Source organism: Pelodiscus sinensis, chromosome 5 (assembly GCF_049634645.1).
Source record: "Pelodiscus sinensis isolate JC-2024 chromosome 5, ASM4963464v1, whole genome shotgun sequence".
In the NCBI taxonomy this organism is placed as follows: Eukaryota; Metazoa; Chordata; order Testudines; family Trionychidae; genus Pelodiscus; species Pelodiscus sinensis.
The window spans coordinates 103,848,463-103,864,451 of record NC_134715.1 but is presented as its reverse complement, the minus strand read 5'-3'; the positions used below and the strand labels follow the sequence as shown (position 1 = coordinate 103,864,451).

General features: G+C 38.8%; 1 protein-coding gene across 1 annotated transcript in view; it reads right to left on the bottom strand.

The window, feature by feature from the left end:
- KCNIP4 (potassium voltage-gated channel interacting protein 4) overlaps positions 1–15,002 on the bottom strand; it is a 581,010-nt gene extending 566,008 nt beyond the window's left edge. The window contains exon 1 of the mRNA XM_075930664.1: positions 14,766–15,002. Within this exon, the coding sequence (XP_075786779.1) occupies positions 14,766–14,853 (88 nt within the window). The 5' untranslated portion in view covers positions 14,854–15,002. The remainder of the gene's footprint in view (positions 1–14,765) is intronic.
- Positions 15,003–15,989: the final 987 nt, after the last annotated feature.

The window sequence follows — 15,989 nt, the reverse complement described above, 5'->3', positions numbered from 1 at the left end:
TGATCTTGACAAATCCATGCTGACTCTTATTTATCACCTTATCTTTTAGATGTTTGAAAAAACTCCTTAATTATTTGCTCCATTATCTTTCCTGGTACAGAAGTTAAGACGACTGGGTCTGTAGTTTCCTGGGTTGTCTTTTTTTCCCTTTTTATAGATGGGCACTATACTTGCCTTTTTCTAGTCTGCTGGAATCATTCCTGTCTTCCATGACTTTTCAAAGATAATAGTGAATGGCTCAGATATCTCCTCAACTAGCCCTTTGAGAATTCTATTGTGCATGTCCTGAAGCTCTGGTGATTGAAGACAACTAACTTGGCTAAGTAATCTTTAATTTGTTATTCTCCTTTTTTATCTTTTGAACTTAACTCATTTTTTACCAGCATTCACTCAGACTCAGCCTTGAGCCTCCTTCTGTCTACCCACAAATCTCTCCTACTTGGACATGGATGTAGGGTCCTAGGGCCTTGTAGGGACAGAGAATTTAACCCTGAGTCAAGCCAGATCCCAGGGTTTGAGCCCTATTGCTTTGCGGTGCAGACAGTTCCCCCAACATGAGTCCATGAATCTTCTAACCACCAAGTTGCAAACACATCATTGGAGAGCTTTCTGTCCTTGCAATGGACCTGAACAAGCCTTCTGCCAAGCACACTGATTTATGGTCACAGGAGCACAGCCAGATTTTGTTAAATCTATGGTGCAATGCCACAAAACAGTGGACATCAGTAAGAGTACCAGGAACCACCAGGAATACTAGCAAATAGCAAAGAAGATTGCAAATTTCCCAACCAATGACCACCAGAGGGAGTGGATTACCTGGTTTAAGATTGAGCGAAGAAAATCCAGGTACCAGAATTGTTCCTCAGTCAGCTCATTGGCTATGTCTACACTACAAGTTTTTTGCGCAAAAACAGCCATTTTTGCGCAAAAACCGGCAGAGCGTCCACACCTCAAGCACATTTTTGCGCAAGTAAAATGGCAGAACAGAGGGCTTTTGCCGGTAGAGTTATTCCTCTTCCCACTCGGAATAACTCCTTTTTGCGCTACAGATCTCATGCAAAAAGGAAGATGTGGATGCTCCTGAGAGGTTTTTGCACAAGAAATCCCTATTGGCAAAAGCACAAGTGCTCTGATGGCCATTCTGTCAGAGTGTCTGTGCAGCGTGGATGCTCTCTTTTGCAAAAGCACATCACTTTAGCGTTGCACTTTGAAGTCTGGATGCGTTTTTGTGCCAGAAGTTTTTGCTGAACATCTCTTCCACAAAAAGCTTCTTGCGCAAAAAACCTGCAGTGGAGACAAAGCCACTGATGTTATGTCCATTTTATGACATGCACAGAACCAACAAGTGATACATGATAATCTGGTCAGCCAGAATAGACTCCTGGCCACAGAATCCAGCATGAGGACTGAAGGTAGCCAACAATAGGTGCCAAGTGACAATAGTTGCTTAAACCAAACCCAGAGAAAGCTCTGTAGAAGAAGCAGCAGCACATTCTGGGGCCATCCTTCAAGGAACTGTTTGGTACATCACCTTTGGAACAGGCCACCAATAAGCTTGTAACAGTCACAGAAGACCAGAAGCTTCTCCTTAGTCCAATAAGATGCTGGCTCTATTTTAATGTTCATTAATACAGTAATGGAAGGGATTACTGTGCTATGAGTGAATGCAAAATTTATGAGATGCCACAGATAGCAACATGTATCTGATAATGGTGGATGGTATGCTCAGGCCTTGATGTCTCTACCCCATCATGTGGAGTTCAAAATGACAAAGAAATACAAACAGTAAAAAACACAGTCAAAGTGATTATAAGGGAAAAGTACAGACTTTTGATACAAACATTCCCCTTTCTTAAAAACTACAGCTTTACATTACTGGGCCTCTAAGTGCACCTCTCTGCAACCATTCAAGGGTCTACTGAGGCACCTAAAGGTAGTAAACTATGCGATGGCAGGGAAGGAGAAATGTGCTCCATTTTGGAATTTAGTCCATTTCAGTTAAATGGATGACAAAATCATTTAGTGAATGAAATTATGTTATCTGCTCTTTCTGCAGCTGGTACTGCATTACAAATTGGGCTTGAGATTCCAATCCTTAGTTATTCACCTTGATTGCTGAACAAAGTCTTTTTATCAGGCTTCTGCTCTATGTCCAGGATTTGAGTCCAAGAAAGTAAAATTGAGAAATAAGGAGATTGTGTGTCTATGTAAAAGCTCACAAAGAATGCCTTAGACTTCACTGAGGGCCAATAGTGCTGCCTGGGGATTAGTTTTGTCAGAGTTTAATGTTCATTGTGTAGCTGTTTTATTTTATTCTGTAGAGCAATTAGACAATACTGAAGGCTTTGTGCTACCTATGGTAAACAAAACTGCACATTTTCTTCTATCTGGAGACTTCACTGCTTATTGTTTCATTTTTTTTTTTTTTTTACTGTATCTGTCTGCAACAAGAAAAATAAACACCTTTGAACAATGAGCTTTCATTCATGATATTACTGGCATTAAATCACCTGCTGATTCTCCACCTTTGGGGATTTTTTGATAGTATGATGACCAGTTAATGTTTATGAAGCATCTCAGAGACTAAAAGAGTGATGTAAGTGCTAAGTCTTATTATATTGCAATATATATTCCACTACATCTCACCTAGCAAATACAGGAAGGAATCAGTAGTACTGGAAGGCACCTATCTTCTCAAACAGGACAAACCAGAAACAGAGCTCCCTTTTCTCTGCCAAATAACAATATAAGATGCTTTTTAAAAGCAAGAGATTATACATCTGTCTTACTGTAAAACACTCGTCTTTCGAAAAATTAGTCTTGGAAAGATGTCTTTCAGTATGATGGAGAGAATAGCATATGACTGGTCAGACTGGGCTAACACTCCAAGAACACAATTAAAATTCCTTATTAGGCCCAGATTCATGTTTGGTGGAATTCACACCATTTGTTCCAGTGCACAGAGAACCTTGCTTTGGCAGCATTAAAGTTTTATGATGGGGCTATACACACAGGGCTGAAAATGGATGGATTTCTTAAAGGTTTCTTGCACACTTCCTGTGTACAGAAAGGGAGCTATATGCAAGATCCAAACAGGCCAGTATAGGAGAAATGTTGGAGTGGACTGACAAAGGGGACATGAAATCCATGGCTGCAGATCTTGTGTTCCTTTATGCCCACACACAGAGATATGGAGAAGGAACAACTACCATTCCAGTCTACTGGTCGGAATATTCACAGAATGCTTGAGAAAGGTGTGTGTGAGCATGTACATATTTTGTTGTCTCTGCGCCTGTCAGATACCAAGAGTTCCCTTCAAAAGTTAGATTACACATTCTTTCAGTGCATGTGTGTTGGAGACTAAGGGCCTGTGGATTTAATCTACTGTACTTTTTAAGACTTATGCTACTATATTTACTTATTGGGTTAAATTTGGCCCTCCTCTACATACACCTCACTTCTACTTAAAAAATATTCACACATATCTGAGGAATACCCTTCTATGGGTATGTCTACATTGCATTCCTCCTTCGAGAGGAATGCAAATGCAGACAAATGAAATTGCAAACGAAGCGCGGATTTTCATTTCCCGTGCTTCATTTTCATAATGGCGGCCAGCCACTTTTCCAAAATAGTGTATTTTGAGGGGGAAAAAATGGGTTATTTCGAAAAGAAGGGTTTCTTTTTTAAATAACCCCTTTTTTTCCCCCTTGAAATACACTATTTTGGAAAAGCAGCTGGACGCCATTATGAAAATGAAGGGCGGGAAATTCAAATCCGCGCTTTGTTTGCAATTTCATTTGTCTGCATTTGTATTCCTCTCTCGAAAGAGGAATGTAATGTAGACATACCCTATGTGCGTCTATTGGCGAGAGTACTTACAGTACCAAGAGATGGATGCTGACATCAGTTTCACTGTCTGAAGTTTTGCAGTATTTTAGGAGCCACTTTTTCATTCATCAGCTAGTGTTTACACTACATATACAGAACAATCTTGCCAATAGATCTCTCATGTTAATTTAAAGAATGGCTTTTAAAATCTATTTTGAAAATACATAGATCTCAGACAGAGCTCTGATGCACAGGTTATTCATGTGGCCTTTGTAGCTACTGCTTGAGTATCTTTTATAAGTGCTTGTGGTTTTTGTGGACTGCCATTGCCAGCTCTCTCTGAAAAACAAATACCCCCTCAAAAATATTGACCAATAAGGAACAAAGAATCTTTAAAAGGAACAGAAATCACTAAAAAGGATTAAACCATCCACATTCCTTTTTGCAACTCAATCACTATTTCTGGGTAGAGATCATACAATCCACACCTCTAAATAACATTTTAAGCACTTTACCAATATCCAATGCTCATTGGTCTTGATTCAGCAAAGTACTAAACTACGTGCTTACATGAATCAGGGTCACAGTGCCCAATTAATGTTCTTTAACTGAGTCCCTTACTCATGTAAAATAAAGAATCTATGACTGAAATCCCACTGTGCATGTGTAACACTTTGCATGATGTAGTGATTTAGTTTTGCAAATGTGTTGCTTTAGCAGGCTTGGTGGCAATTATTTGTATTGTTCCATCCTTCTCACTGAATCTCTGTATTCCTTGATACTGGATCATTTCTAGCCTCTTCCTCAGAAAATGCTAGGGGAAAGTATATTGATCTTATGAAGATGGCCTCAGTCTTGGGGTATTGTCTCAATCTAAGGGTATGATTCTCCTCTCATTTATCTCAGTGTAAATTGAGTTAAACTGGAATAAGTGAATGGAGAACCAGGTCATTGTTTATATAGTGCAATCACCACCAACATACCAACAAATCAAGTGCTGAACTATAATTTTAACTCAATTTATAAATAAATTTTAAAAAATCATTAAAAAACATATTTCCTTTCCTTTGTCAAAGTTGTAACTTGGAACTAGTTCCATTTACCAAAGGCTTTTCAGGGTTTAAGTTCCCTATTTACTGTATTTTCCGGCGTATAAGGCGACTGGGCGTATAAGACAACCCCCTGATTTTCCAGTTAAAACATAGGTTTTGGCCTATACTCGCCGTATAAGACTACCCCCCCTTCCGAGGAAACACCATTTAATAACATCAGTACTGTAGCTTCGGCTACATACAGAATGTCCCTGTGCTGATACTGTATGTACCGCGCTGAGCCAATCCCGGCAAGCGGTGTATTCTATTAATGCATACAAAGCCTGCTCAGATTGGCAAAGGTTGTAATAGCCTGCCTCTCTGACTCAGCCAATCCGAGCAGGCTTTGTATGCATTAATAGATGACACCACTTGCTGTGATTGGCTCAGCGCGGTACATACAGTATCAGCACAGGGACGTTCTGTATGTAGCCGAAGCTACAGTACTGTATTAGGGCACATCCAGCGGGCTAAAAGGTAATGATAGGGACGTTCTGTATGTAGCCGAAGCTACAGTATGTTTATACCCGGCGTATAAGACGACCCCCGATTTTTGGGGAATATTTTTTAGTATAAAAAGTCGTCTTATACGCTGGAAAATACGGTACTTTGGGTTGCTTTTAATTTAACATTCATTCATTTACTATGGAACGGTGATAGGTTCCTAAGCTGGAACTTCTATAAAGCAGAAATGTTTTGTTACAACATTTTTCTTTTTACAAGAATTGCAATAAAACAGGGGGTTTCAAGTCATCTTTATACCATTTTCTCTTATGACAGCTCCAAGAAAGATTTCCTTTCCAACCATTGCCCTCCTGGCAAAATTGACCTTAACAGAAAAGAAAAGATATTAAAACAATACATTTGACCTCTGATTATAGTTTCCCACTGCTCAGTCCCTGAGAAATAAAACATCTCTTTCCCCAAAACCTAAGGCAATATTTGTACTAGAAACCTCATGCACAGATCACTTTTTTATACTTGTTTGCTAAAAATCAACCAGTGCAATATGTACTATGGCAGGGGTTGGCAACATGTGGCACGTAAGATGATTTTCAGTGGCACATGCAGTGAACGGGATCCCCTTCACTCCCCCCCCCCCCCAATGGGGAGCCTGTGCTGGTGATCTAGCATCACATCTTCTGCAAGATTGAAGTCAGTGCCTGCTTCCTGGGGTGGGGATAGCCCCAAAGCTTCACACAGGATCTGGCTTGCAGGGAAACGCACGCATTCTGCTCCTCCTCTCCCCACAGGAAATGCTGGAGAGGACCCCAAGGCAGGAGACCAAGAGGAGTACATGGTGGAGACAGCACTTCCCTGCTCCTAGGACAGTGGCACGGCCCAGGGCAGGAGGGTTAAATCTTGGCATGCCACTTTGGAAAGTTTGCCGACCTCTGTTCTAGGGCTTGCAACATGAGGAGCCCTAGTGCAGCTAAGACTCCAGTGGCTACAGCCATTATTAACACTTTATTAACACTTGTCCTGAGCAGGTTAAATTAGTGCAGCATTAAAAGTGACTGCAGTGCAGAGCCTGTCGGTACTATAGATGTAGTGCTGATAACACAGCATTGACAATACAAGAAACTTTTTAGAACATTCGCTAGCATACGCACGGGTTAAGAAGCCCATCAGTCAGGAAAAAGTACCTCACCATGTGATCAATTAGGCAGGAAAAATGCTTTGAATGTTCACAATTAATTGCCAATCATATTCGGTGAGAAACTTCAGAAAATCCAACCATGTTTGCGGAGAAAAAAAATCACTATTAAAAAAGCAAAATTGGAGAGTTAGGTGAATAATTAATCAAAATCCCCTTCTTGTCATTAGACTCACATATTAAGGCATTATCACTAGATAATCTAGACAGAATAATAATCTAAGGCATTGTCTGTACTTGCACTTTTGTCTGCAAAACTTTTGTTGGCTGGAGCGTGAAAGAAACTGACAAGTTTCACTGACAAACCTGCCAGCGTGGACAGTGCTACATGTACAGAAAAGTGTCTCCTGTGGACATAACTACATATATAACTAAACCACACCCAACCCTCCCCCAAAAACTGCAAGTAGCTTAATTATGTGAGTGGGAGTGTTCTCTCCAGGTGACAAAGAGCAGTTATGTAGAAGATAACTACAGAAGCGGCACAACAGAAGCGGCAGTACAAGCCGTTGTAAGGTCCATAAGTGTAGACACAACCCAGTTCTACTTAGAGCATTAGATGTATCAGTTCACCTCTGAAATACAACATCACTCATTTATAACTTTTCTCAGGGAAATGCCTGCAAAGGTATGTTCAGACTAATTTAAAAGGCACTGTATTTGTTTGACCAGAAATTTCTCAGCTTTTACACAAAACAAGCAGGCAAAACATTTTCTTGTGCTAACTATCCCTTGAATAAGAGGGCTCTAACCAGTTGCTGGAGTAATTTCATTAGATATACTTAAATTTACCACTCAGTAATTAACTACAAAATGTTCTCCAAGTTTTGTTCATTACATTCTGTGCTAAAATACAAGAGGGAAAAAGACTGTATAATTAAATATGAAAATTAGAGTTAATTAGTCCCAGTATTCTTCTTTTACATAACCTCTGCACTTTGAAGAAAGTCTGGAATATTTAACTACTGTCACTAACAAGATTGTTACACCTGTATTATGATTATGTAAAAGGTTTTATTTTAATTAATCTTTAGTTTATCACATAACTGTAACCACTTTTTGGAGCTTTATTTTTTTAAAGAAGTTGATAATTAGCATGCCAGTGAGCCATGGGTATATATCGAAAACCTCAGACCACTTCTCCCCATGTCAAAGCTGATAGCAAGAGTCACTGCAAGAGTGAAAACTCTACGAGGTATTCCTCCGAGTTTCCTCTAAATCCCTCCACATACACAAAGCAGAGGATTTACCTGACACATTTTTACTGATATCACAAAGGGAATCATTGTAGGTGCAAGGACATGGGTCAGAAGCAGAGGGGCCGACAGACTTGCCAGGCCTTTGGACCGGGTGGCAAGGGCCCTCTCCATGCTCTCAGAAGGTGCAGTTTCAGGTAGAAGGGTCCGGACTGAGGCGAACTTCCCCAGCCAACCCTTCAGCACCACCAGGGGCTCTGGAACATGCCACATGGAGCTCCGTCAGCAATTTAAAGGGCCTATGTTCTGGCCGCTGCTGCTGCCCAGTATTGGCGGTGGTGGCTGGAAACCCTGGACCCTTTTGAAGCATTGAAACAATTATCCACTTTGCCCCAGCCTCCACCCAAAGGTGAATCTGTTCAGAAGCCTTTAACTCTATACTAGTTATCTGGCCTCCACAGCTTGAAGCTGCTTATAAGCATCTTTCTAAAGTTGCTTCACAGAACAGAGAAGGATCCTGAAGGGAGAGGTGTGGACTATCATCAGGGGTTGCAGGGGAGCGGACCAGTGCTTTAAATTAAAGGGACCAAAATGGTTTTTTTTTATTTGCTCAACAAAAATTTTCTCTTGTACATATGCATTATGGTATTTTATATGATCACATGCTATTTTCCCTTCCACTTTTTTAAAATTCTGCATGTGATAGATAATGCTCAATAAATGAGCAGCTATCAATATTTGGTGTTATTTTAATTATTCACCTGATGACTGTAGATCTTACCAACTGCACTCTATTAAAAAAAATCATCATTATTGTACCCTACTGCTTCACAAACATTCATTTATCTTTACAAACACTCCTGTGAACTGAGGGGATGTTCTTATGATCATTTTATAGAAAGGAACCTGAAACACAGAGATTAAGGTTAAAAAGTATCCATTAATTTTGGGTGCGCAACTTGAGATGTGTAGAACTTGTTTTTGCAGAGTACTGCATATTCTATATATTCAAACACAGCTCCCAGTGATTGCAGCCAAGAGTGCTCAGCACTTCTGCTAATCAGATCTTAGCATACCAAACCAGATATTCCAAACAGTAGAACACACAATTAATGATCACCCATGAAAAGTCTGGTCTAAAGATGCATCCACACAGCAGGGCTTAACTCGAAATAAGCTATACAAATTAAGCTATGCCAATTGCATAGCTTATTTCAAAATAGCTTACTTTGAAATTCAGAGCATCTACACGGCACTTATTTTGAAATAGAGACTCTTCCTCCAACTTCCCTTACTCCTCGTACAATGAGGCTGTGTCTACATTGGCACCCTTTTCTGGAAAAGGGATGCTAATGAGACACTTCGGAATTGCAAATGCCGCGGGCGATTTAAATATCCCTCGCGGCATTTGCATGAACATGGCTGCCGCTTTTTTCCGGCTCAGGGCTTTGCCGGAGAAAAGCGCCAGTCTAGACAGGATCTTTTGGAAAATAAAGCCTTTTCCGGAAGATCCCTTATTCCTCTTAAATTCAGGAATAAGGGATCTTCCGGAAAAGGCTTTATTTTCTGAAAGATCCCATCTAGACTGGCGCTTTTCTCCGGCAAAGCCCCAAGCTAGAAAAAAGTGGCAGCCATGTTCATGCAAATGCCGCGGAGGATATTTAAATCCCCCGTGGCATTTGCAATTCCAAAGTGTCTCATTAGCATCCCTTTTCCGAAAAAGGGTGCCAATGTAGACACAGCCAGCGGGTTACAGGAGTTGGAAGAAGTCCTCCAGCTTGACAGTATTTCAAAATAATGTTGAAATAACTTATTGCTGTGTAGACACGGACTAAGTTATTTAGAAATAACGCTAGTTATTTTGAAATAATTTTGCTGTGTAGATGTACCCTAAGTGACTTGCCCAGCATCATAAATGAAATCTTGAGCAGAACCAAAACAGAATCTAGTTCCCCACAAAAACATTCAACCATCTTAAGTATGAGACCCTTCTTTCTCTTCCTGAAATCCCCTATCTAATTCATTACAGACTTCCCAACTTCTGCAACCAATGATACAGTCCTATAAACATCTCCCTTCACTATACAACTCTCATTCTTTCCCAAAACAAGTTTGCCCTGGGCCCTCTGGGGAAAAAAATGTGAGTTCATGTAAGTAAACACTCTCAGTGCATATTCACAAGTAGATAAACCCAGAAAACCTTAATTCTGGCATTCGATAACTTAGAATGCTAGACTTTGCAATCCTTTTAATGTTCATTTCCATCACTTAGATCACATCAGGGTTGGGACTTTTAGATCTACTGCACAGACCTCTCTGCCACTTGAGCTCATGGAGTAACTGTCAGTAGTAACAGGCTATTATCATCTATGTGATCCAGCAGTAGAGGGGGATGAAACACACAGGGAAGGTCTACACTAGACCCAGCAGCTCGGCTTAAGGTACACAATTCCATCTATGTTGAATACGTAGCTGGAATTGACTTACTTTAAGATGAGCTTGGTGGTGTCGCAACAGTGTAATCCCATGAAAGCAAATGCCCATCAGCTTCCCTTACTCCTGGCAAAGCAGGAGTCCTGGCCATTAGTGGGGGCACCCTCTGAATTCGATTTAGTGAGTCTTAACTGGAATTGTTAAATTGAACTCCAGAAGATCGATCATGGCAGCAGCGATCTTCCATTTAGTGTAGACAAGGCCACAAAAGTAAGAGTACTGGATGCCAGCAGGGGCACCCTCTGAGTTTGATTTAGTGAGTCTTAACTAGACTTGCTCAGTCAAAGTCTGGGAGATCAATCCTAGCAGCAGCGATCTTCCATTTAGTGTAGACAAAGCCATAATCAGTGGGTTTTATAGATTTTTGCTGACAACAGAGGTATAGTGTAATTCAAAGATATTGAGTTCCATTCCAGGCTTTAGAGGGAAATGCATTTCAGTGGGCACAGACCCTTGTCCCAAGTTGGACTCCCTTTGGCGCTATCCCTTCCAACCTGTCCCTTGTCCAGTTCTCTCTCTTCCCCATCTTTGAAATTGAACAAAAAGCTATTCAATTTCTCCACCTAGTCACAATCTCCACTCCTCGTTCTTCTGCTCCTAGTGCTAATCTCCTTGCCCAGACACTCTTACCTCCCCTGCAGGCTTGCTGTCCACCTGTCCAATCTTCCACCCAGAATCCAGTGTCTTCTCCTCCCTATATCCAGTCGCAGTCTGTTTGGCCAAACAGTAGTAGGCTGCTCCCAGCTCCAATCTCCTTTCCCAATAATCTCAGTCTTCCTTCTCCAACTCCGAGTTTTTCTTCCTGATTCATCCAGTCCCAGTATCACCAGACCCTTGTTCCAATTGACTTTTTCCTCCTCCTGGGCTTTTAGGGCAATGACTTATGGATGTTGCTGGTATTTGAAAAGCACTGTCTGCAGGTAACTGAAAGTCTCCTAAGCAGAAGACTGGATACACAGAACTGGATCAAGTGTCTGTAGTAGAACTAGGTTAAAAAGGCTTTTTTTAAACAAAAATGTTCCTTATAATTATTTTTTTTAAACCAAGACTCCCTTCCACAACCTAGATGCTCATGGCTCAGTATTGTTAGGAACAAACAAATGGGGATAAAGATTCTTTTTTGCTGAAGAGGGGTAAAAAGAAGAAAAATTTTGATTTATTAATACAGGGTTCACCTCATTGTATGAGTATTTAATTTTAAACATCCGAGTAATCCTACCAATGGGAGTAGTGCTATCCCTGTGATGAAAGTTAATGATGAGTCATCTTCTAAGCCATTAACATACATAGGCATGTGAGGCATTATGATTATTTTAATGTTCTAAATATCAGGACACATAATGGTATCTTAAATAACAATGTGTGTTGGCAAGTGCTGACTGTGAAATTGTAACCTGATGTGGATGGTGATTGGCAGTGACATCAACTATTTCTACAGGAACACAGTGGGCTTTTTTCTTTTCTCCCTCTGGGTACGTCTATACTGCGGGGGGTTTCCGGGATACCAGAGGTATCCTGGAAAAACTCCACCGCATCCAAGGAACAGGTTTGCTCTTTTGCTTCTACGAGGGATAAGGACTCTGCTGAAAGAGGAGGCTTTTCCGCCATTTGGCCCCGTCTAGACTGGGCCAAATGGCGAAAAAGCAATCAGAAAAAGCTATATTGTAGACCTATCCTCTGTTAGTACACTATTGTAACTGCACTGCCTTTGGACGACTGTTTACAACAATTTACTCCAATGTAGGTGAGAATGGATACTTGTGTTTTCCATGAGTAGTTACATATATAGTTTATATGCCATAATCAAAACATGACAGGCTACAGTAGAGAAATCTTGCAACTGCAGAAATTATTCAATGGCACCAGCTACTATGAATCACATGAATAAAGTAACAAGAACACAAAAACCTGGGTTGTAAGCCAAAAGGCTCATCTTCCATAAGCACAAAAAACATTGCTTCAGATAATCAGTTCTGTATTTTCTAATTTTTTTGGAGATAGAAATAGTACTTTTCTTAAGTATTCCCAAAAGGTAAGATTTTCTATTTCTTTCCATTAAGCTTTCAATGTTTTCATTAGTTGCCAACTAAGGAACTTAAAAGTTGCCTAATGAATTACACGTTCGATACCAAGTTGTGAACAGTGGCTATTATTACAACAGTTGTAATAAACTTATAGACCAGCTTTTATGAGAACTTAAAGGAGCTCTATAAATCTTAAGCTGTATTTTACATTGCACTGTACATTTCATATATGTTTGTCACACTATTGAATATGATGGGAATTATTATGATAGTAGCTATAGTAAATATGATCAGTGAACTTTTCAAATACTTGTTTCTTCCAGTATTGAAGAGGACTGTTAAAAGATGTGAAATCCAATTTTCTCAGAACTAAGTACATAGAGACTTTTTATAAATAGCCACATTTCATATTATGCTCTCATTCTTCCAGCAATTTATCATTGTAAACTAAGCAAGCTTCTTCTAAAACAATGGTTCTTATTTAGGGGTAAGTGTAGTCCTGAGAAGTTTGCAGAGATCTTCCGGGGGGAGGGGGGTGTACATTAACTCACTTAAATATGTGTATAGTTTTACAACAGGCTGCCTAAATTGCTTTAGCAAAGTCAGTACACACTCACATGTCATACAGTGACATGTTTATACTTCTCTCTATACTATACATTGAAATGTAAGCAGAATATTTATATTCCAATTTATGTTTTTCTATACAGTAAACATGAGAAAGTAAGCAATTTTTCAGTACTAATGTGTTGAGGTACTTTTGTATTTTTATACCTGATTTTGTAATCAAGTAGTTTTTAAGTGAGATGAAACTTGGGAGTATGCAAACCACATGAGACTCTCAAATAGGATGCAATAATATGGAAAGGTTGAGAGCCACTGTTCCAGAGTGCTAATTTTAACTGAAAAACTTAAGATAATGCCATGTAAGATTCACGACCATAATAATCACATCTATAACAACTCATTATACTTTTATTAACAAAATGGTTCTAACATTGTGTATTTAAGAAGCCTGTGGGCAGACATCATAAACTGAAAACAAAGAAAAATAAATGGATATAGGAGAATGTTGGTTTTTATTTCAAAAAAATCTTTCTTCTTACATAATATATTACTTAATTTCCATAGCAACATACAACCAGCATTTTAAAAAAATCTGACATTTGATACAACACACAAAAAAGGGTGAACCGTGGTAAGGAAGTGCTGGAAAAGGAAATGGTGTTTATTCTAAATACAGAGACAGGGAGACTTTAGACAACAGTTATATGTTGCTATTAATGAACTTTTACCGTAGTCAAAGTTACCAAAAGGCCATAACAGAGTTACAATGCTAGAACACTCCTATTTAAGCACCATTTGTCAATGTTTATACAATAATGACTACTACATTGATATTTGCTACTCCCTGTATTTAACAATTAAAATTATTTGTGAAATTTCTTTGCAATTTGTTTCAGCTTTCTTGGCATAGGCTTTTAAGTAAACATATTCACGATCAACATCAGTAACTTTTGAAAATTAATTATGAAACATTACTTATGATGATTTGAATGACATTTATTTTTAAATAAGAGTTTTTAATATGTTCAATTATTGCATCTTTACCCTATACTCACAGTCCTGACTTATGTTTTGATCCAGGAAGCTAAAAGTTATATTCAATGTCCAAAAAGCAGTTATATTTTAGTGCACCAGAATGACATGCTATTATACAAGTCAGCCTATGAATCTCTGACATCTGGCACAGTTATCAAGAATGCCTATTACAATGAAAAAACTATATTTTCCAAAGTGTTATTTAAGAGTACAACTGCATTGTCTGCTGAGCTTTGTATTTTAAAAACAAAATGGTTTACTTGTCCAAACTTAATATGCCCACATTTTAAAAGCAACAATATAAGCTTAGGAATTTTTATTTCAGTTAATGTAATGTGAGAACAAATCTATCACAGGTATTTCACAGATTGCAAATGCTCTTAAGGTCTATGTTTTGTATAGACATTTTGTAATAGGATTTTAAATGTTATATTAACATTTAGCTGAAGTACAGTTCAAGAGCCATGTAAGCCCTAGTAAGCTGAAAGAGAATGTTAATGTCAGTTTTTATACAGTGATTGACCAGGTAAAACATAAGGAACAGAAAGAGAGAGTAAGAAAAAAAAAACCTAATAATTGTGGGTGCTTTCCATTCTCTCTCTCTCACACACACACCCTAATTCAGGTGTGAATGTAGTTATACAGTCAAGTACTCTAGAAAAAACAGAATTCTATATAATAATTTTTTATATTTAGCCATAAATTCCTTAAATTATTATATTCAGCCAAATACTTCCACAATTTATCATACTGTATTTTCTTATTCACTAGATGAATATCAAAGCACAAAGCATTATACTGACTATTTTAAACTTAGCTACAATGTTACCACACTGCACATCTTGACTATAAAAGAAAAAAAAATCATTACCTGTATGAAGAGAACCTGTGATTAGCCTGAGAAGGTACTGGGCAAATTTCAATATTTCACGTTTACAGCGCTTTCTACAGCCACTCATCTTAAGCAATAAGGTATTCCTCTGAGAAGAGCAAATAAAGAGAATTGTTTCTGACAGAAAACTTCTGTCCCAGTTTATATCACAGACTGCCTTACAACTTGCCTTGTTAAAGCCAAACAAGCTCCTTTGATTTATCTCTGATGTCTGAAAAGGAGATTCCTTAAATAGCTAGTGGAGTTCAATTCAGATGAAAGTACAATAATGAACTGACAATAGGATGCTGATCAGTATGGTCACTTAGTTCCTTGTCTGACAATATAGACAAGCTATCTGAAGAGGAACACTTGTAGTAAACTGGATATAGTATAGCAGACATTCACTTATACAGAAATCTCCTCAGTAGATACTGCAACCTCACAGACCATTCAGTCAGAGGCGGGGCCTGCATGCCCATTCTACACACAGATTTCTCCTCATCAATGAATCAGCATATAAGCAGGTGGGGAGCGATAGATGGCAGGACCGTGTTTGATTTCTATGTTTTCTGACAAAAATTATCCTGCAGAACAGCAACAGTTTTTTTTACAAAATAACTCAATACTCTATATTATGAACCGAGAAAATGTTAAAGCATGCTGTTCAAGGTCAGATACACACTAAGCCAACACTATTTCTATAATATCTCACCTGCTGGAAGTAAAACAAAATTTTAACCTGAAAGGGCATGTCTACACTAGGAAATTATTTTGAAATAACTTCCAAATCATTTTGAAACAGTGTGTCTCTACTGCAAGGAAACGTCAAAATTAGTCCAAGGCAGGCTCTGTTAAAGTGGATGTGCTACCTTGACTCAGAGTCCCAGGACATACTAGGCAGTAATTAGTGAGAGTTACTCTGGGGAGTAGTTATTTTGAAATAGCTGCACCAGAGTCTCCACACTACTACTATTTCAAAATAACTATTTTAAAATTAGCATTATTCCTTATGGTAAGCAGGAGTTATTATTTTGAAATAATCAACCTGTTATTTTGAAATAATGGGCTTGGTGATGTGCATGCTCTGCTTGTTATTTCAGAATAAGGGGAGTTGTTTTGAAATAACTCCATAGTGTATACTGGAGCAAAGTTACTTTCTTGAAAGAGCAGCTCAGTTGATCTAAATGTTAATGGACAAATCCTTCAACCCAGCTAAGGGCA